This window comes from Nanorana parkeri, unplaced genomic scaffold (genome assembly GCF_000935625.1).
Source record: "Nanorana parkeri isolate BGI_ZX_2015 unplaced genomic scaffold, ASM93562v1 scaffold205, whole genome shotgun sequence".
Classification (NCBI taxonomy): Eukaryota; Metazoa; Chordata; class Amphibia; order Anura; family Dicroglossidae; genus Nanorana; species Nanorana parkeri.
Window position 1 is genome coordinate 1,030,310 of NW_017306473.1, and position 21,669 is coordinate 1,051,978.

Below are 21,669 nucleotides of genomic sequence, written 5' to 3' on the forward strand. Positions count from 1 at the left end.
TTGCAGTGGGGCTACCTATATAATGAGGGTTAAGAGCTTGTTTTGAACTAGGGTCTAAAATTTAAAAAAAGATATACTCACCTGATCCTCGGTCCCACCTGGCTTTTAAACAGTCTCTTCTGTCCCAGGTTTCGGCAGTTTATGTCCCACTGATCTCACCACGTCTATGCACTTTCCATTCACTTGTATTAGACATGAGGATGCAGAGGGACATACCACAGAGGGAGCAGAGGTGAGAGGTCACTGTGGCAGGACCAAGGATCAGGTGTGTATATCTGATGATTTATTTTAGATCCTAGACCAAAACGAGCACTTAACCCTTGCAGTGCAAGGGTAGCCCCACTACAAGGGTTAATTCTTTAAATGTCTGGAGTTGTTCTTTACATATTTAAATAGCCTAACTGAAAAACTATGTGACATTACATAAATATGTATTGTTACACTGACAAATCGTGACATCTCGAGTGACATCCAGGCTCAACTAAATAATTGCAATCTTTTTAAGAACATAAAATTATTAAATTATTGTGTGTGTGTGTATTTATGTGTATTTAACACTTCCCATATCCTTGCATATTTAGTGACTGAAGAAAGTCATCTAAAAGTTTCTTGAACGTATCTACGCTTTTAGCGGATACCACTGCCTGTGGAAAGGAATTCCATATTTTTACTACTCGCAAAGTAAAAAAAAAAACCTTGAGCATTCTAAGATTGAACCCCCTCTCTTCTAACCTCTTATTGTGTCCGTGTGTTCTCAGTGAAAACATTTTGTCTCAAATAGTGTTGTTATTATGTACAGTGGTCTGCCTATGACTTGGTTAAGTTCCTTGAGTACCTGCGGATGTAACCCATCAGGTTCTGGGGATTTGTATACATTTAATCTTTCTAGCCTTTGTACTACTCTGCTCTCCGACAGCCACTGAGATGCATTCAAACTTTTAATATTGTTCCTGCAGCTGCTGCCCTGGCCGTTAACCATGTCCGTCTCATCTGTAAAAACTGAAGAAAATAATTTGTTTAAAGTATTCGCTTTCTCCCTGTCGCTGGTAGCCAATCTCCGCTCTATGTTTGTTATTGGGCCTACATGTTCTGTCCTTACCCTTTTGCTATTTATATATTTAAAGAATAGGGTTCCAATAGTTTTCCTCAGTGCTGGCTTGCATACATTCAATTATCCTGTACCCTCTTGCATTTCACTTGTATGTGAAGTCCCCACTAAAAACAAATGTATTCTTTCTACTGCAATTCTTGTTGACTTAATCAGCTACCTGGATGTCATTTTGGACACTTACCTTGTTAATCAGGGAATTGAACTCCATGAGTCTGCAGTCTTTCCTGAGATCATCTTTTGGTTTACACATCATAATGTAGGATTTTCCATCAGATCCTTTTAATGAAATCTTCTTGGGTTTTTGGAGTGATGGTAAGATCTCAACCTACAGTAAGCAAAATGAGGACTGTACATGTTTCTGACATTGTGAGGTTATAACAGGTAAGAGACAATATGAAACTTTTACATTTGACAAAACAAACAGGATACTGGAAAGCTTGTAAGCGGTTGCATTCTACTGCTATATGGACAGGAGAAGAAGATACTTGCTCTTGGGTGGTCATGGAACCTCCCACCCACCGCAAACATGCCACATAAGTTTTTTCATTATAAGCATTTATGGGTGTCTGCTAAGATTATACTGGATATCAATGACAGCCTTGTTCTGCTGCATTGAAATGTCATTTAGAAACCAGCCAGAGAGAAGCAGATCACAGACTGAGACAGGCAACCATTCATCTGCTTAAAACTGCTTCAATACCTCAAGGATTTTCCAATATTCTGGAATTGTTTTGCTTATAATTATAAGCACTATTATTGCTAAAATGTGCACTTGAAAATTATAATGAAACCCTGGCCAATTTTTGAGGGGAACCAAGAGGCCTTCCAATTCTAGAATATATAAAACAGCATCTTTCTAATGCTGGGCACACACCTTACAACCATCGCAAGACTTTTGTCTTGCGATGGTTGTAAGGTAATTAAAAAAACGTATGATCTGCCTTTCTTGGACAGGCAGATCGTACTTGCGATGATCGCAAGCCGCGCCCCCCTGAGGGGCGGGCTTCCGATGACCGCAATGCCGAACGGGCAGTGTGCGCTTGCGCACACCGGCCCGTCCGGCTTTTATTGTACGAACATGCTGCACACCCGCCGAACATCGTAAGATGCTCGGCGGGTTTTCGAACATGTTCGTAAGTTAAAAGTCGTGCGACCTTACAGTAGTAGAGCATGTAGTCAAGAACCAGCTGCACTCCTTATCGGAATAGTAGTAAACCTGCCAAGCAGGCGGGTGCTTGTAGTGACCACGGACGGCCCCGTGAACAATGCAGATCTAGAAAGGATTGTCACCAGCACACCAAAAGTTTTGAAGCAAAAAGTCCTTTATTGACAAATCGCCATCCAATACAAGCGCTTTCTTGGTCTCAGCAGTACCCCTTCATCAGGCTACCCCTTCATCAGGCTCATTCTGAGCCTGATGAAGGGGTACTGCTGAGACCCCAAAAGCGCTTGTATTGGATGGCGATTTGTCAATAAAGGACTTTTTGCTTCAAAACTTTTGGTGTGCTGGTGACAATCCTTTCTAGACTTACAGTAGTAGAGGTCGCACGGCTTCCACATACCTTGCGATAATCGTACGATCGCGGGATTTCCCACGATTATCATAAGGTGTGTGGCACCCTTAGATGCAAATAATATAATTGCTTACTGGAACCTACAATGGATGAAGTAAAATTGTACACTTTGGCAAACAACACTTTTTGGTATATTAGTACACATTCTTTGTCTCTTATAAATGACTAACAAGTACCACAATGCAGTCTGTAAAACGACAATGAAGGCAACAAGAATATATTTTTATTTATCATGCAGATGTTTTGTGGAGGGACACTGCACGCTATAAAATTTGTAACAGTTAAAAAATTATTAGGAGTAAACTAAATAGCTGTAGACTTACAACATCATCAAAGCCAGCAATATATGCCCAGTGTCCAGGAAAGGGGTCATGGTTGGCATGGTCACGTTTTCCCACAGTAGATGGCAGTGTAGGGATCATAACGGACTGTAGCGGTATAAGAATCTGACTGAATGTTGGCTCCTCCACCAGCTTCTTTAGTAGTTTGAAGTGGACACTCATGCTTAAAGTGCCAGTGTTACCATCCACCTAAGCAGGGCACAAATTACAAATAGCATGACACCAGTATGTATAGTACAATATCGCAATTCATGTAGTTGAAATATGTTATTATTGTGTTTATACAGTCGAAGGGACATTTACCCACATAAAAACGAGGAATATCGTTTGTGTGACCTGCACCTAGTTGTATATGGGGGAGCATGCAAAGGTAGTGGGCATTTTTTTACCTTAATACAGAGAATGAAATACGGTAAAAAACACCTAGCCTCTATAACTACTTTCAGTGCACCTTGGTGGATCAGTTCCTCTGTCTAAACAGAAACAAGAATAACTCACAGGTTTGTTGCAGAGCTCCAGAAGCTTATCTGTAAGTCTTGTGGCATCTCCAATAAATTTCCCAAGTGCTGGCTTTATGTGAATGGCCTTATCGAGTATCTCTTTGCATCTATTTACGCGCATTGGATATGAAGACTGTGAAAATATGGCAATAAAAATCAAATAATATACAGCAACAGAGACATACAAAAATATTCAATTTCTAAGGTAAATGTATAATCTTTACATGGATTTGACACCATACTTTTAGTGGCAGTTGAGCAAGCCATTCTTTGCTCCTTAACGAACTCAACCGCTACAGATCAGCTGATGACAGTGTGAGTACAACAACAAAAAAAGGACACACAAAAAAAGGAGAGGGAGAGCTGAAAAAAATGTGTATTCATTTTAGTGAAAATGCCACAAATGTAATAAAACACAGAAGAAGGTCTGCAAGGACCGCCTCGGGCTGTTATCATTATGTGTACTGATTTACATAGGGAAGGGTTACAACTTCTGTTAAGTATTAGTGCTGAATATGTCCATACTAAAGAGATAAGTTCTCAAAGCTATTTTAGTAAACCTGTATCAGTGATATATGTGACCTTTCCACCATTGAACAATACCTTAGACACAGCAGTCATCATCCACATTGCTTGCTGAGGATAAGCCACAAACACTTTTGCCACAATTTCCATCAATACTGCAAAAACCTCATCGTGAGAGTGACAGATTCTGGAGATCAACTGAGAGAAGGCCGTCAGGAACTGGTAGGGAGCCAAGTAATTTTTATGGTCTGTTATAACTTTGTTAATTTTGACCAAATCGTTCTTCATTTGCAGGCGATCAGCACGGCCAGCTAAAAACAACAATGGTACAAAATGGTAAAATTGTGCAAGTCAGTAAATGATTAGAACATTGTTCAGTTTGACTTAAAAGGTAACTTAAAGGACTTATTATCATAACAAAAAATCTGACACAGTAACTTTACGTAAGCAATACATATAACATTAGTATTCATAATACTAATAAATAATGCTTTTATTCATCTTTTATTTTTTATTTCAACCAGCAGTCCATTACAAAGTGTGCTGTAACAGCATATAAAGCAATTAATAACTCCAGGAATACAGTTACAATCACCATTGTAAGTACTCCTGGCAGTGGTATAGTTTGCATGTGTGGCAAAATTGGTGACAGCTGCCAGTTTTGTTTTATCTGCCTCTGGAACAAAGCAGGATATGGAAAATGTTAAACTTAATCCGCAGCAATCTTTTTTTCCCCACTTTTATAACTATGTATAAACCAACAGCAAAAAAACATAACATATATAAATGATAAATAATACCTTTTTCCCATTCATAGACTTTAGCTCCAAAATCAAGCCACAGAGATAACATTCGAGGCATTGATTGGTAGATGAATTGGTTTCCATATTGCAGAGACCTAATAAAAGTATAGTTTACATTCAGATGTGTAATAGGTACCACAAAATCTTACAACATAAAAAACTCTGCAAGTTCCTTAGGGCACCTAGCACTATAGGGTATATGCCCTGGGTATAAGAGGAATGGCACTATAGGGAATACTCGTATACCCTTGCTACAAGCGAAATGATACTATGAGGTATATAAATTGCAACAAATATTAGGTGCCACCTATTATTGGTTTGTTGCCATGTGCTACCTATTAATATTTGCTGTCATCTGAATATTTTTTCAGAAGGTGTGCAACACATTTATTATTTATGCACATTGAATAGTTACAGCACTTTGTTACTAAACCTATTTGTAACCCTTACGTGTATTCCCTGACAACTAGAGGAATGGAATTATGGCATATATGCCCTGGCTACAAGAGGAATGGTACTAGGATGTATATGCCCTGAATACAAGAGGAATGGCAGTATGAGCTATATGCCCTGGCTACTAGAGGCATGGCACAATGTGGTATGTACACTGGTTACAAAAGGAATGGCACTATGAGGTATATGCCCTGGCTACCAGAGGCATGGCACAATGTGGTATGTACACTGGTTACAAAAGGAATGGCACTATGAGGTATATGCCCTGACTACAAGAGGAATGGCACTATGTGGTATGTACACTGGTTACAAAAGGAATGGCACTATGAGGTACAGTATATGCCCTGACTACAAGAGGAATGGCTCTATGGGGTAAACTCTCTGGCTACAGTGGCACAGGTAATTTAGTCAAAATTGATGACATTAAAAATGCAGCACAGTAAAAGAAAATAAGAGAGAAAAAAATTGCATTCATCAGCCAAGAAGCTGCGCATGGGGCGCACTTGACAGTGTTCAGAAACATAAGGCCAAGTCAACCCATCAGTGGCTGCAGCAGAAAAAAAGGTTTGGAGTGGCCCATCACAATCTCCTGACCTTAACGTCATTGAGCTACTTTAGAAAGATCACAAACATGCAGTTCATGCTAGACAAGGAATTTACAGGACCTGGAGGATTTTTGCCAAAAAGAATGGGCAGCTTTTACCACATGAGAAAATAAAGGGCCTCATTCACAACTATTACAAAAGCCTGTAAGCCATCATTGATGCTAAAGGGGGCAATAAACAATATTAAGAAAGAAGGGTTTGCAAACTTAGGAAAAGGATCATTTTATTATTTTCCTTGATTGCCATGGTTTGTTTAATGATTATGCTAACCTGCGATGCCCAATAGTTTTAATCTATATCACATTAAAAATAATTGAAATGTCTTTGGTCTCATCACTCATTTTTTCTTTAAAAATGGTGAACATCTTACAAACTGTGCTAGGGGTATGTAAACTTATGAGCACAACTGTAGCCTTGACTGATCAAGTTTGCAGTCCTTGCTGAATTCTCTTCTGAATACTATTATGAACGGCTATCCTCACATATTTCACTATGAAGCAAAGTGAGGCTACGAAAAGGCAAGGTCAAAAGTCTTGGCAAGAGGCCAAGAATAATATGGGGGTGTAGAGCTGTTAAGAAAACTGAATAAAAAAAAACTTAGCTAACATCCAGACCAATATCTTCCTTTAGAGGAAAGACATAAGAGCCGATACCTTGTACAAGGGTATCACCCACAAGAAAAGAACAACATTTCTTGATATCCAGCTTCTTATAAATGCCAGATATTATGCTGTATTCATAAAGAATAAAATAAAGTATTAAGAACAGCTTTTGTCAGTAAATGTGCCAGCATCCAATGTATAATGACTCCCAGTGATTTCTGAATGGAGATTGCCTTGGTTATCTTCCAGTGAAGACGGCCTTCATGGCTTTTCATGTTAACTACATCAAATGAAAATGATGTGGAGAACACACTAAACATACAGAAATTACAAGGCATGACAGAAAAACATTTACCTCCCAAAGTGATGAACAATATATCTGATCAGATCACCCTGCTTTTCCATCTTGTTGTCAGTCACCATAGGCATCAGTTTGTCATAGTACTTTGCAAGGTAAAAATGTCCATCTTCCCATTCAGGTAGCATACTGGTAACATCCTATATCATTAAAAAAATGATGAAAAAGAAGCCCAAAACAACAGTGTGCTCGACAGAGATAAATGGTAAACAGACTAATAGCATTATATTAGTTTGAACTCACTTTATATTTTTTCATCACAGCATTACTTTCAAAGTTAGCTGTCTCCTCCATGAATCGCCCCACAAGTAGCATGGCTCGGCCATGGATAAGCTGCTGTTCACTGCTATCGGACAGAAACAACTCTGCTCCCTTTTGAAGAACAATGAGGGCCTGGTGCACATCACCCTGTAAGAAATGTGAATAAAAAAGAAAAACAAATGTTATGTCAAACCCGAAACAAGAATATATGAATGCAATGTTTTTTTGCACTCCAGCGTAAGACACTTGTGTTCACAAGCACTAAATAAAACAAACACAGTGATGTGTTCTTTCATATGCAGAATAATCACAGCATAATCATGTTAGAGCCAAAAAAAAATAATTGAATTCACTGTAAAATTATTTTCTTGGAGTTCATTGACAGACAGGAAGTCTCATCTTTGGGTTATACTGCTACCCACAGAAGGTCTGGACACTAAAACTGTCGGCAAGCTCAGGATAACCTCTCCTAGTACCAGAGAACAGAGTTTGAATCCGGCCAGGTCACTATCTGCCTGTTCTCCCTGCTGTGCTTGCTTGGGTTTTCTCCAGGGAAGGAAAGGCATAGATCAGGGTGCAGATTCCACGGACAGATTCCAGAGCATCCCCTAGAGCAGGGATGTCCAAACTGCGGCCCTCCAGCTGTGGTGGAACTACGAATCCCATGAGGCTTTGCAAGATTCTCACAGCCACGACTCCGGGAGAGAGATGCTTCATGGGATTTGTAGTTTCACCACATCTGGAGGACCGGAGTTTGGACATCCCTGCCCTAGAGGAACGCTGTACCAGGTGGCATACCTGTACAATTTGCTGCTGAACCTGGAGTAGGTCCCCATCTGGCGTCGCCCACCTGCAACACAGACACCTTCAAGCAAAGGAAAGCTTGTCTGAGGATTTGTCAGACTAAGTCCCAGGACTTTCAGATAGATTGGGAGCCAAGGTTGGGGGACCCCCGCAGGGTGCGGGAATAGAGAAACACCCAGGATGTTTCTTAACAGGAAAGAAGGAGAACACTTTGCAGTCTGTTCCTTAGGCTCCTTCCACTGAGTATAATGGGTGCTCTTGCCACCTGTGGCGTCCTTGGTAATGGTATCATGAGTAGGATCAAAGAGACAGTCTCCCAAAGGCCATGTGCATCATGTTTCTTCGGCGTCGGTTCCAAGATCCAGCACTTTAACCAAATAATGCATGTGTACTGACAGGACGCTAGGAAGCCTCCAGGAAACCACCACAACTGGTGTTTACAGTTAAAGATGTATGTGTTCCATAAGCAAGGAATTAACAGCTTGTCCAGTCAGTCATGGTTCTGCCAGCAAGAACAGAGTTCTAGAAAGTGCTTCCAACCCCTTATCCAGATATGCATCTTCTACTGGTATGGGAGTCAATTAGATCTACTTATACAACTTCCTCCACAAATGGGTAGAAAGCTGATAAGAACTTGGGATTAAACAAATGCTTGCCAGGTTAAGAGCTGAAACTGGGGAAAAGGGCAAAACAGATATCTGCACTTTGTTTGAAGGTGCACTTATCCTTTGCCATTCAATGCCTCTATAATGGTAGCTAACTATATGAAGGTGCAAAAAGTGCATAAGCATCCCAAGACCTCTTCTTTACAGTAACCTCCATGCCTCTAGAAGACTTTCAGCTGCAAGTATAGGTGCTGGCATGCTTCCACCATGTACTGCTGGTCAGAAATAGTTTTCAGTCAACAGAAATCACCCTGACAAAAGGCTGGCTGAGGGGAGCACACAGAGGCCTCAGGTCCGAAGTAACCCTGATTTTGAATATGTGTTCACACCTTTAAAAAGGTAAAAACACTTCAAACACAAATAGCTATGTCATTCACCAATAATAGAAAGCATATATCAAAGTTTGCTTACCTTTGACCAGTGCCACTTAGCACGTTCAACATTAAGCTCAGGCAGCCTGGTCTCTCCTGCATTGAGAAGGGCATTGTATGCAGCCTGATGATGGCCCGCCTTACGTGCAACTCGGGCACTTTGGAGCCAACATTCCCCAATCATATCAGTGTAATAAGGCCTGAATAATACAAGACTGTGTTATAATTCATGTTTTTTAGGAAGGATTACAGACAACAATTAACAATACTCAACAATTACAGCTGAAATCTGGACAAAATAATAGAGGCATGTGCATTCTTGTTTCAATCTTGGTGTTCTTTGAGTATTGCTTCCAGATCTGTGCAGTACAGGCAGTCCCCAGGTTACAGACATCCGACTTACAGACAATCCGTACTTACAAACCGGGGTCCACAGTTCTTTTAAATGTACCGGCAGCTGCCGGTACATTTAGGAGAACTGTGGCTGCAGTGGCCTGTGTCCCTTCAAATCCCCGTTGCTCTCCGCGCCTCTGTTAGCGGAGGCAGCGGGTACACAGACCGCTGCATTCCTAGCTGCCTCCCGTACCTTCGTCGCTCTCCTGGTCCGGCCACGGCTCCTCTGCCCCTGTCCTGTAGTTTTCTGCAGGCACCCTGTTATGATTAGACCTGCTGGGTCCCACCCAAAACTGTGCTCTCTGCACAGACCATGTACAGTTTATGCTGCACTATATCTTCTTCATCCTTACCGCTAGCCTCCGTAGCGTTGGTTACTGAATCAATATATTTCTTACAGATATTTAGGTTTTGGAACTTTTTAATTTTATTTCTTGAACCTGTTTGCTGAATTGTGGAATCATTTACCTCTTGCTGACAGTCAGCAATGCCCTGCGTACCGCCAGAATGGGCTCCCTAGCCCTGTAGGAATTCTGTGTCATTTCCAGCCGTGCCTGCCAGTTGAGAGAATCTGTAGGCGTGTCACCAAGAGATTTCTCCAATAACATCTTCACACTGTGCTCCAACTCACAGAGCATGTGCAGCCTTGAGGAGGAAAACAAAACACCACACTCTTCATATCACAGTATGCACAAGAACTAAATTTTTAAATATACCCTGAGTCTCAGCATACATTTGTATATTTCAGAAAAATGTAACTATTAATAACTCCCACAGTAAAAAATATTATGCAAAGTTTGGCAAGAACCATATGGGTTCTTGGACCTATATTGGTTGGACTTGATGGACATATGTCTTTATTCAACCCTAAATACTATGTAACCATGTATCTGCAGATGCCTTTAAAATTGTTAAAATGCATCTAAAGCCCAAATGTTTTAAATAGAGCAGAGAACTGTTAACCCTTCTCCACACTATCACAAACAAATCTAATAACTAATATCTTCTTAAAGTTTGTAATTTAGAATAGTAAGAGAGCATAACTGAACAAAATACTTTAGAATTCAAAGAACTGTAGCCATTTTATAAAACTATTGTTGTGTACCTTACAATGTATTCATATCCACGTTGATAGGAGCCTCTCTCAAAGCTGGCAGCTGATAGAGGCACAATCTGCTCTGCTCGCACCACTTTCAGTGTGTCATAGAACCCATCTCTCTCTTTCTTCTTAGCTGAGAGAAGCAGCTGCCCAAGCATAATACTCCAGGTAGTAGATTTCCTATCTGTTAAAGAAGATCTGCTGTGTTACATTTAAATACACAATGCTTCCTAAGATAAATAGAACATATTGCATATCATTACAATCAAAGTGCCTTCCAGCATTCTATATCAATGTAAATATCATGACTTTTCTTCTCTTACATAATATGGGATAGTGTATAGGGACATTTTGTACAAGGCACTAGATCAATAACAATATAATGATGGAAAAAAACATATTTATTTAGTGATGGCATCTATTCTAAACAGGAAAAGGTATACCCAACCAAATAATAGCAAAATGTACAAATCTACCTTTCAGCGTAAAACATTTTGCTGGTACCTAGATCTGAATGAATGACTGACTGTCTGCTGAGGTCTTCAATGTCTTGTCTACAACATATTTTATCTCGGATTTTTTCTTATGCAAAATATATTAACCTCTTGCCGTCCGCCCGTAGTAAAAAAACGGACGGACGATATCTATAACTGTACTTTTATTGTTTTCCCAAGCCATTTTTAAAGAGCTCTCCACCTGGCTACTCTATCAGCTGCCAACAGTGAAAAAGTGAAAGGACCAGTGATGCCAGAATGCAATGCTCTGCAGACAAGGCTTCTGAGACACAGGGAGGGGCATTTATCAAAACTGGAGCAGACAAAATCTGGAGCAGCTGTGCATGGCTATCAATCAGACTTTCTCTTCAGTTTGTTCAGTTAAGATTTGAAAATGAAAGAGAGATGCTGATTGGTTGCCATGCACAGCGGTTCCAGATTATGTATGCTCCAGTTTTGATAAATTCCCTTCGGGGTCTCTTGCACAGCCTGGAGGGAAGAGATGGAGTCATGTAAGGTGCACTTTACTCAATTCATATTTCCTGTACTCTTTAATAACTTCATAGTATTGAAGGGTATTTTTTAAACCACTGGTCTCCATCACCATAGCCCCCAAAAATTCTCAAGAACAGAGTATCTTCTTCACCAAGTTAAATACTTAAATATACTTGAGGTCAGTTGTAGAAATTAAGTCATTTCAGAAAATGTTCATTGCATATGCACTTCCTAAATGAAATATCACACAGGTTCTGGCTGTAAGTAGCCCACTGAATCTTTTACATAAGCATTATGTTGCTACCTGCAGACAGATACTCCTCCACTAGGTCCCATTGTGAGAGTTTCCAAGCTGCCTCCACTCTATATGTGTTGAGTTCTGCAATCCATTCGGGCCTAGAGAAGCAGTACAGTAAAATATTTAAATCTCAATGTGCATCACCAAACCCAAATATAAGCACGAGACACTGCCTACATGGGTTATAATCTCAAACACTATTAGAAAGAACTTCATAACTTTGTTGATTCAAAAAAATAAATGTAAGGCACAGTTCATAAATACACATTTAAAAAAAAGAAAAACTATATATGCTTGCTGTACTTTTAGCGCAGCTTCCAGTAAGTGCCATTGTCTATAGGGATTAATGGAACAGGGTGTTACCTGTACACCTTCAAAATAAAGAATGCATTCATCATTATCTACACTGCAGAACTGCACTACCATTAATTAGGTATAACACAATAAACCAGTAAGATGCATAATTCTAGACCAAAGACACGAGGAAGACAGGAAGTCCGACTATTATACAAAAAAATTGACACAGTCCTTTGTTTTACATGGACTGATTCATACACATAATGGCCTACATAAAACAACTCACCCAAGTACAAGTTAAATGTCTATTTTCCCATCTTCTCATGTGTTATATCATTAAAACAGAGTACTGTACTTAAAGTACCAATAAGGTTTAAATAAAAAAAAGAATATTTAGAAGATATCTAACAAATACACGGGTATACAGTATATCCCTCATTTCATATACAACATGAACTTTATAAAATTCTTCTAACATGCACATCCTTTGTTGTGCTGGGAACTCCTTTACTATTTATTTAAATATCATCAGAATCACACTAATATGTAAAGGGAAAAAAGATTGGCTGCATATTGGCTTATCAATGATGAGAAGAGATTGACAGTGGCAGATGCACATAAAGAAACACCTAGCAAAGGATAAGGCCAAAGCATAAAACAAACAAGGAACCATAATTACTATTCTTACATTCCTTGTGATAAGTCATGGGAATCCATTACAATGACAAACATCATCCCATAATTTATAGAATTCTTTTCTTTACTTACAAGTGTATAATACAGTATTCTATCTTGATCCTAAATATAAACATAAAAGGTACATAAAAGGCATGTATGCTACCCCCTAAGCAGGTATAACTTACCGAACTATGTTCACTCAATGCCTCCCAAACTGCTGGAGACCTCAATAACGGAGCAAGGCTTTTGGGTATGGGGACAACATGACCTCCCCTATGTGACAGTGCTCGGGCCAGTCATCAGGCATGAACACGACCACATGAGAAGTTGCTATGACATAATTCCCCTGTCTATGCTCCAACACCAGAGCTTATATAGGCAGCAGGGAGGTAGTGGGGGATTGTGGCTGAGTAGGTATACTGTCACTTTCTTTCCTGATTTGAATGACATGGATATGTATGGACTCAAGTGAGTAAAGATGTTCCTATACAGTCCAAACAGGGTTTGTTCACCCCCACTCCCATCATTTTCCTGGGTTGGAAAAATAGGATTTTGGTACTCACCGTAAAATCCTTTTCTCTCCGTTCATTGAAGGACACAGGGAACAGATCGGAGATCATGTACTGTAGGGTAATATCGCAGATTGTGTTATATATGCAGCAACTGATTGACTCTATAACAATTATTTTATTTTCCATGAATTGTATGACAGTGTAATTGCTTGATGCAAGGCACATTTACTATTTCAGTTATATCATGTGATTGATTCAAGCATCTGATAGATAAAAATGATTGCATCCAATGGTTGATCACATGAAGAATCAATGCATGTATGACCAGAAACACGCGACACACAGCTTGGTAAGTGTTTTTTTTTCCATGTGTTTGTTCTTTAGTTTAAAAATCATAAAGAATTAAAAAGAAAGATAAAAAATATTTACCAACACCCAGGTAGAGTGGGGATCTGCCTATCCAATACATTCCAGTTATATCCAGTCTGGTAGGCCCTCGTTATTGTTAGCTCTATAAGAAATTGTACTATTCGACTAATGCGTGGCCAGGCTATTTTTTTTTTATAAGCTAAGATTTCTATGGAAGTGTGAGTGTAGGCAGACATAAAAAGCCTAAATGTAGTTTTAAGGAGTAACTCAATTTGTCACAAGAGAGAAAGCTGATGTGGGGGCCAATCAGGCTTTACCGTTGTGCTGTGGTTTTTTGTTTTTTTATGGATATTCATTACACAGAGTAATCCTCAGACTCTCTACTATGCTTTAAAGGTACAGTTATACCTACCTGCTGTTTAGCACTCCATTAACTTGAGTGATTACAGTAGACAACTGACCAAGACCCAGCATAGATTTCACCACTCCATGATAGTGCACAATCTGTAATGAAGGAAGGAAAGAAGGAGGTTACAGAAAGAATTCAGAGCACAGTTCTGATCTAAGGAAACCTCTAGTGAAGCAGAATAGAAGGCGCCATTGCCAACATATTGTTCTGAAAAAACTAGCTGCCTGGCCAACATGCTGTTCCAAAGGTTTCAGCACTTTGAGTCCCTGACCTGGAGGGCCCTGTCACACCATGTCTGGACCAGATCTGCACGCATTTCTGCAAACGCGGTGTGGCACATTTGTGACATGTTCCAGTGCATTTTTTTTTTTTTAGGGGGTAATGTCATTATGCAAAATAATCTCTTCCTGCTCCATGTCATAGCTTCTGTTGCATTCTGCGCTGGAACGGACTGGACTGGTGTGAACAGAGCCCCAAAATCACATACAAATGCAAGAGAAATGTAACGTACCGCATCTGATCCGGACATGGTGTGAATGGGCCCGGAACAGGAATGCAAATCTAGGTTTCTAATGCCACTCAGACTTTCTTACCTGCATGCTTGTTTCAGGGCTGTAACTCAATTATTGCAGCCAGACAAGTGGTAATCTTAGGAGGTCTGCAATGGCAGACTCATATTTTTTTTATTTGCATGATATATTCAAAGATAAAAACATTCTGGGTACACACCCCTTGTTAAATTAGAAAATACATGTTATGCAATTAAGTTACACTAGGTATTAAAGCAGAACTCCAGCCAAAAATAAAAAAATAAAAATCAATAGCAGATTAAAAGATAAAATAACAAAACCAGCTTTTGCTGCAATATTAACGTTCAATCAAATGTTATTCCCCAACAGTACTTTTTTCTGCCACTAGATGTCCTTAGTCTGATGGCATGCATCATTCAACCTGCTTCCTCTGAGCCCAAGCTCTCCTGTACGCTCCCCAGTCTGTGACTAGACAGTCACAGAAAAAGGTGCAGCACAGTAATGAGTTCATCTCTCTGTCACTCTGCTTTCTCTTCCTATCAGCATGCTTCTTGTCAGGAAATGGAATAATTGGCTTCTTGTGCTACTGCTTCTTCTCACATTACAGGCCTGCTACATGAGGCCGATACCAGGTCAAATTCAGGTGTTTTAAAAAAATTAATCTAATGATTTATGATTTGAAAACAGATCCATTATTATTATTTGGGTCGTCTGCCTAGAGTTCTTTGTTGTTTGACAAGTAACCCTTTGACTGAAATTACCTCTTCCGGTTTCAGCTGAATGGCTCGGTCATAACAGGCTGTGGCATCTCTCAGCAAACCAATACTTTCATGTTCCAATATCTGTTCTTTTAGAGATGCTTCTCTCTTACGAATGGCACTGACCCCAGCTACACCATCAGGTTCATGCATAGCAGCATACAGTTTCTTACAAAACAAAAAATATGGCACAGATTTGCAATTTATCAGTAGCTTGGAACAAAAACATTTGATAAAGTCTTGATTTGCAGCTTAGTGTTAACCTAATCACAGGTTTCAGTCTGCTATTTTTGAACCACCAATGCAGACTCCACCTCATGTCTAATAATGGCATTGGTGATCCTATGACAAAATGCATTTCTGGACATTGACAAATACATAATTTGACAATAAACTGTACTTAAAAGCAAAATATATGAATTTATTCAGATCAGAGCCAGTGTTCTTGTAATTAAGGCTACACATGAACAAGTTGTCGGTAAAGAGGCTTTCTTTACCAGTGTGCAGCTCTACTACCTCTATCCCAACTTCATAGATCACTACAGAAATCAGTAATATCTACTGTATGTTTTGTGAATGTGTCAGTGCTGGTGATGGATGGATGCGCACTGGGGATCTGCGCACTATGAGCAACCCCCCACTTTTAAGAAGAGGGGTAAATTATTTGACCTAAGCATTCCATAGTAACCGCTATGTTGCCGTATGGGCTCTGGATAGGTGGAATGCACTGAATGAAACTGCACTCAAGCATAAACCATGACATCTTAAAAGCAATGTGAATCTGTACAGCCTAAGGAAGCCACCAGAGAAGCAATATACAATAGCAAAGTGAAAAATTTCTGGTAGCAATACAAATCAGCAAGTCAGAAACTACTGCACACACTATATACTTGGTGGGAAAAGAAACAATACATAATCTGACGTGTAGCAAGTTTTCTTAGCAGCGAACAATTACTCACTTGCAAAAATCCAAGGTGCGCCTGGATTTCTTGTTTTTTCTCTGTGATAAATGATTCAAAGTGCATAACAGCTCTGGTGTATGCCTTGGAGCGGAATGAAGCAACAGCCAGGGTATCTTGCGGTATAAGCTCTAAAAACTTTGCAAGATTTTGATACTCAAACGTGTCGTCCTGAGAGACAACTAATGGAACAAAATAGAAGGCAATATGTTTGTACAGTGTAAATACTTTGCTATGTACCTGCCGAAAGCGCAACTAATGCAACATAAAAAGAAATTCTACATGTGAGGTTTCCAAAAGAAAGTGCTGTCCGTGAGGGTTCAGTCTGTAATTCTGAGAGCTCTTCCTATGCTTAAAACCCTGAAGGTCAAACTACCAGAGAATCCATAAGGATTAACAAAATGTCCATGGAACACCATGCTACTAAAGGCTTCCCTGAGGGTTTAATAGACTTCTTACCCCTGGTCTTGTGGATGGACAGAGAACCATGTTTGAAGACCTAGGTGTGCATACTGCAAGAGTAGGTGAAGAAAAAGAAGGTGAATTAGCTGACTTTTTGCTAGATTTCCTACACTGAGGCAGTTGAACACTCTGGCCTCCAGTTATATTCCTGATAACATCAACGATAGGTTCGAAGAGACGCCGTCCCTTGAAGACCAAGCAGATCAGGAGCACCTTGGACATATTATCTGCATTCCAGCACTTTAGCCAGAGTGCTCTGTATTTGTATGGGAAACAAGCCAAGGTGTTTCCAGCAGGCCATCACAGCCTAACCGTAAAGCCCCACACATCTGCTATATACGCTTAATCAGCAAAGAATCCATGGTTACATTGGAGAGATCCCTTTTAAGGGATTTAGCCACAGTTTGACAGGTAGAGCCCACCGGCAAGGGATTGTAACTATTGTTCTATAGAATCCGTAAAGGAGAGCCAATAGGGTCACGGGAGGACATATACTAATGTCCTCCAGTGACCAAAAACTCAGTATATAACTATTGCCCGCTATATGCTGGTAGCGCAGAGCCGTGCCCCAGCCAGGACGGATCCCAACAATACTGTCGAGATCTAACCCACTGGCTGATTGACAGCTGGCTTTGCCTCTCTAGAGGCAGAGCCAGTTGTGCCCGCCCCTCCCTCAACTGTTACTCCAGTCAAAATGTAATGTTTGATTTTTTTTTTTTTTTACATGGGTGGAGGGTAAGGGTATACAGTTCTGCTTAAAAATTGACCACTTTAAAATACAATGAAAATGGAGAACAATTTAAAATAAGAAGGAATCAAATGTACAATAATTTAAAAAAATGTTCCAGTTGTTTTCCCCACATTAAATATAACGCTGTTCCTATAGTTTTTAATGATAGGTGTAAGAGACAAACACACTAACCCTTAACTTCTCCACGGCCTCCAGATTTTGTACTGGTCTCAGCCTGAAGTGTCTGAAATTTTTCTCTTGACCACTGAGTTAGGTGATCCAGCATTGAGAACACTGTCTGAGTGCTGAGCTGGCTTAGATCAGAGGCATTGTCCTGTAATCGCCGAGCCCAAGGATCCTCATGTTTTAACACTGCCATAATCTCAGCATGAATCTGAAATACATTGTACAACACCTATTTAGTAACTGACAAAAATATAATCATAAATTGCAAAATGTGACTTTCACATGTCACATAACCAGCAACGTAGAATAAAAGACAACAATCTGTACTGTTTAACAAATCATGATCTAAGGAAGTTGTAGAATTTGAAAGTTGGCGTACAGCGCAGCGAGTGCAGAAGTTTGATTAGCCTAACACTTATTAGCACCAGAAAGCATGGATTGCATAAAGGAAGAGGAAACTGAAGAGGACTGCAGTTGATTTATTGTGTGTTATATAATAGACAGCAAGTGGAGAATAAAAATGAGCGGGCTACAGTAGTAGTTCAGTGCTAACTCATTTATCATAGAAGGTTATAGACCTAGGGGCAGGGTTGTAATTGTGGATGCTAGTCACTCACTTTGCCATTTATAGCAGAGGACTGCAGACACAGAATTTAGGCTGGGCAGGTGAAAATGTGGTAGACATGGTTCTCATTCTGCTACCTATTACATACTATGATGAGCAGCTCTCCTAACCTACCTGCTTACCATAATAACATAATCAGTTTAAAAAAGTTCAACCTGATTTCCAGTTCGAATTTAACAAAAAAAAAAAAAAGAAGGATCTTGCATCTTTGGAACCCTAAACCTGCAGCTAGTCCAAAAGAGGGAAAAAAATGCCTTAGATTGCATGGTCCAGTTAAATTCAAGATGGGAATATCCCTTCCTCGTTCCTAAAGGCAATCAGGTAAGATCCCTGGGTCAACATTGTACAATATTAATTCTTACAAATAACAGTATCCTGTTATATGTGAGCACTTACAAACACATCCAGACCCTTTCAAAAGAAATCTATTGAGTTGGCTGGAATCACTTCCTGTGGAAGACTTTCCACATTTTTACAGCTCTAAAAGTAGAGAAGCCTTTCAGTATACAAAGTCGCAAAGAAAGCCCTCATATGTTTTCTGGTGATCGTAAAGTGAACAACGTTCAAATAAATGTACTATATGGACCACTAAAATAGAAATGTTAAATCTAAATAGAAGTTCAGTACTTGTATAAATAGTATAAAATCCCTGAAGAACATTAAAGTTGTATTACCTCTTGGTGATCTTCTTTGGTACACCCCAGCAATGCATAAACCAGAATATGTGGTAAAAGGTATATGGTCACTTTGAAGTCATGTTTCATCATTATACTGCAACAACTAAAGACTTTCCTAGCAAGTTCGTGCCTGACCTGTAAACCACAATTTTTGAAAAACATAAACCAAGGTTAGACAATAAATAAAAATACAGAACACTGAAATCGTGTGACATGATTTTTAAGGTCTTTAGGTTTTCGGTAGCTTCACACCAGCTTTGTAGAAAGAATGTCTTACTGTTGTGAGCAATTATATTGTTCCCCAGAACCAGTCCAAACTCCTCTTTCCCCCAGCACTCAGCTGCAGAAAGGACCAATGCTCTCTGTGTGGAAGCAGTGGCTTCTCTGCAGTGGTCCATCTCACCCCTGCTGAGCCACAGCTACAGCTCTCCGATAAGCAATGCTCCTCCTCTTCTCTGGCATTAAGCTGCAGAAAGAGGCACTGCTCTCTGCATGGAAGCAGCGGCCCTTTGTGCAGCTTAATGCCAGAAAAGAGGAGTATGGACTGGCTCTGGGGAACAATTTACTTACCACCGTAGGACATTTACAGTTCAGCTTTCTGCACTATATGCAGTGTAGATAAATCAATTCTGCTTTAACAAAACATATGTCTATAATCAGAAAATACAAGTTTTATGATACATTACTAAATATAATGTCTTGAATTGTATTGTGATTTTAATGTCTTCCTTATATTGTAAAGCGCTGCGCAAACTGTTGGCGCTATATAAATACTATGTAATAATAATAATTGGTACAGCCAATAGGGGCAGAACCATCTTTATAGGCTTGGCTTACACTCAAAAGATAATGCTGTCCCCATTGAGCACTAATAGAACATTAAAGAAGCATGACTTTTAATAACAGTCTCAGTCTGGCATATTTGATATTAGAAATGCCTGGTGCAAATACGGTAAACTTTACAGAAGAAAAAAAAAAAACATTTTAAATTGAATAAATGTTGGCAAATTTTAGTGAATGTTTTTTTTTCTTCAGTTGCTTGACAGTGACGGAAAATCGAAACGTCAGAGAATATTTATTGAATCTTTTATAATAAACTTGTCAATAATTCTTATATACTATTGTTTCTCCCTTATGAAGCTCAGGAAACCAATGTATACAAGAGGCACAGCCCTCATAGAAAGAGCTCTCTGGAATAAAACCCAGTTCAACTCTTTCTTACCTTGGTTATCAAGTATCCAGCCCAGGAAGCCGACCAGTCTGCAAAGTTATCACCCAGCTTACTTAGGTAAATGGGTTTCTTTATTTTAGTCCAGTTTATAGCCTTACGGGAACTCTTGTATCTAATGGGAAAAACAACAGAAACAGACGCAGTTCAATAGCTATGAATAAAATGATACAATTACCATCAGGGTCAGTTTACATGCATGCCTTTTATAGTAAGATGTTATTTTGCAAGTATATGCCATTTACAAGGGGAGGGAACTTCACTGTGTAACTCTATGCATTTTCGCATGCATTTTAGACGTGGTAGCATTTACTCCTAAAGTGACACTAAACTCGATTCCGTGATGGACTATGATTTCAATACAAAATTAGTAAACTAAGTGTGAGAATGTATTCCATCATGGGAGTGAGCTTGGAGCGGTGGCTACTTTACAACACGCACAGGCATTTGCACCAATATTTTAGTTGCAATTTAGGGATTCTTGCGCACAGGAATTTGCGATTTCCTGCAGCAGGAATCCCTAATATGCCATTTACAAGCACTAGGTGTCAACTATTTGAGTTAATGATCAGGTGACAGCTACTGCATTTGAATATCGGTACACCGCATATAATCATGTGATATGAATACATGCGGTTAGGAATCATTCACTCTCACTGGACACATCAATCGTGTCTCCAGGGAGAGTGATTGATTCCTAGCCACATGAACGACGACTGAAAGTTACCACCCTCACCTAGTCGAGCAGGCCTGAAGCTGAGGTAAGGCAAGTATTTTCATGTTTTTATTTCTTTTATGATTGTTCTACTTTAGCGTTTTTAAATTGGGGCTGTCAGTTATGCAAACTCTAGGCTCAAATCCTAAAGCTACCACACAAGGATAAGGATTCCTATTTTCCAGTAAGTCACAGTATTTGAAAATTACAATCACATGGCTAAAAATAAAGGTCTGTATCCTTGTGTTAAAGATTTGTGACTTGACCCTCTTGTATTTTAGTACAGGGTCTATGTTAAGAAGACTTTAGTTTTTCCTTTAAGATGAGATGACCTATACCTTGTATTAAGATGGGGTTCCAATATCTCCTGAACATGTTCTGGAAATCTTCTCCAAAGCCTCCGTCCAGGACAGTCAAGCCTTCCTTCTTTGCATTCATAAATGGATAACAACTCCTGCAACAGCACAAAACTGAGGATAAGGATAACATCAAAACAGTTAACAATTACTGAAGAGCCAGTGGCTAGTGCAGGGTTACAGTCGCAAGGGAAGAGCAACCTTTTAAATTGCCCAACCTTTTGCACAGTGGGCATATACTGAAGTAATGCAATGTCCCCAATGTTGGAAAGAAAACTGAACTTTTTTTTTTTAACATAGTTACATAGTATTTGAGGTTGAATAAAGACACAGGTCCATCAAGTTCAACCCATTGCTGTATGCATGTTTATAAAAAAAAAAAAAAAAAAAAAAAAAAAAAAAAAAAAAAAGAAACCCTCTTTAAAT

At 39.5% G+C, this 21,669-nt stretch overlaps 1 protein-coding gene across 1 annotated transcript in view; it reads right to left on the minus strand.

The window, feature by feature from the left end:
• The window catches only part of ATR (ATR serine/threonine kinase), a 69,406-nt gene that overhangs the window by 15,632 nt on the left and 32,105 nt on the right, over positions 1–21,669 (minus strand). Inside the window, exons 24-41 of the mRNA XM_018555625.1 lie at positions 21,226–21,341; positions 20,167–20,287; positions 18,942–19,079; positions 17,649–17,850; positions 16,265–16,446; positions 15,309–15,473; positions 14,021–14,112; positions 11,759–11,850; positions 10,472–10,649; positions 9,835–10,011; positions 9,014–9,173; positions 7,116–7,280; positions 6,870–7,012; positions 4,852–4,949; positions 4,130–4,362; positions 3,525–3,659; positions 3,009–3,215; positions 1,293–1,436 (exon numbers count right to left, since the gene is read on the minus strand). Coding sequence (XP_018411127.1) covers positions 1,293–1,436; positions 3,009–3,215; positions 3,525–3,659; positions 4,130–4,362; positions 4,852–4,949; positions 6,870–7,012; positions 7,116–7,280; positions 9,014–9,173; positions 9,835–10,011; positions 10,472–10,649; positions 11,759–11,850; positions 14,021–14,112; positions 15,309–15,473; positions 16,265–16,446; positions 17,649–17,850; positions 18,942–19,079; positions 20,167–20,287; positions 21,226–21,341 — 2,748 coding nt within the window. The remainder of the gene's footprint in view (positions 1–1,292; positions 1,437–3,008; positions 3,216–3,524; positions 3,660–4,129; positions 4,363–4,851; positions 4,950–6,869; positions 7,013–7,115; positions 7,281–9,013; positions 9,174–9,834; positions 10,012–10,471; positions 10,650–11,758; positions 11,851–14,020; positions 14,113–15,308; positions 15,474–16,264; positions 16,447–17,648; positions 17,851–18,941; positions 19,080–20,166; positions 20,288–21,225; positions 21,342–21,669) is intronic.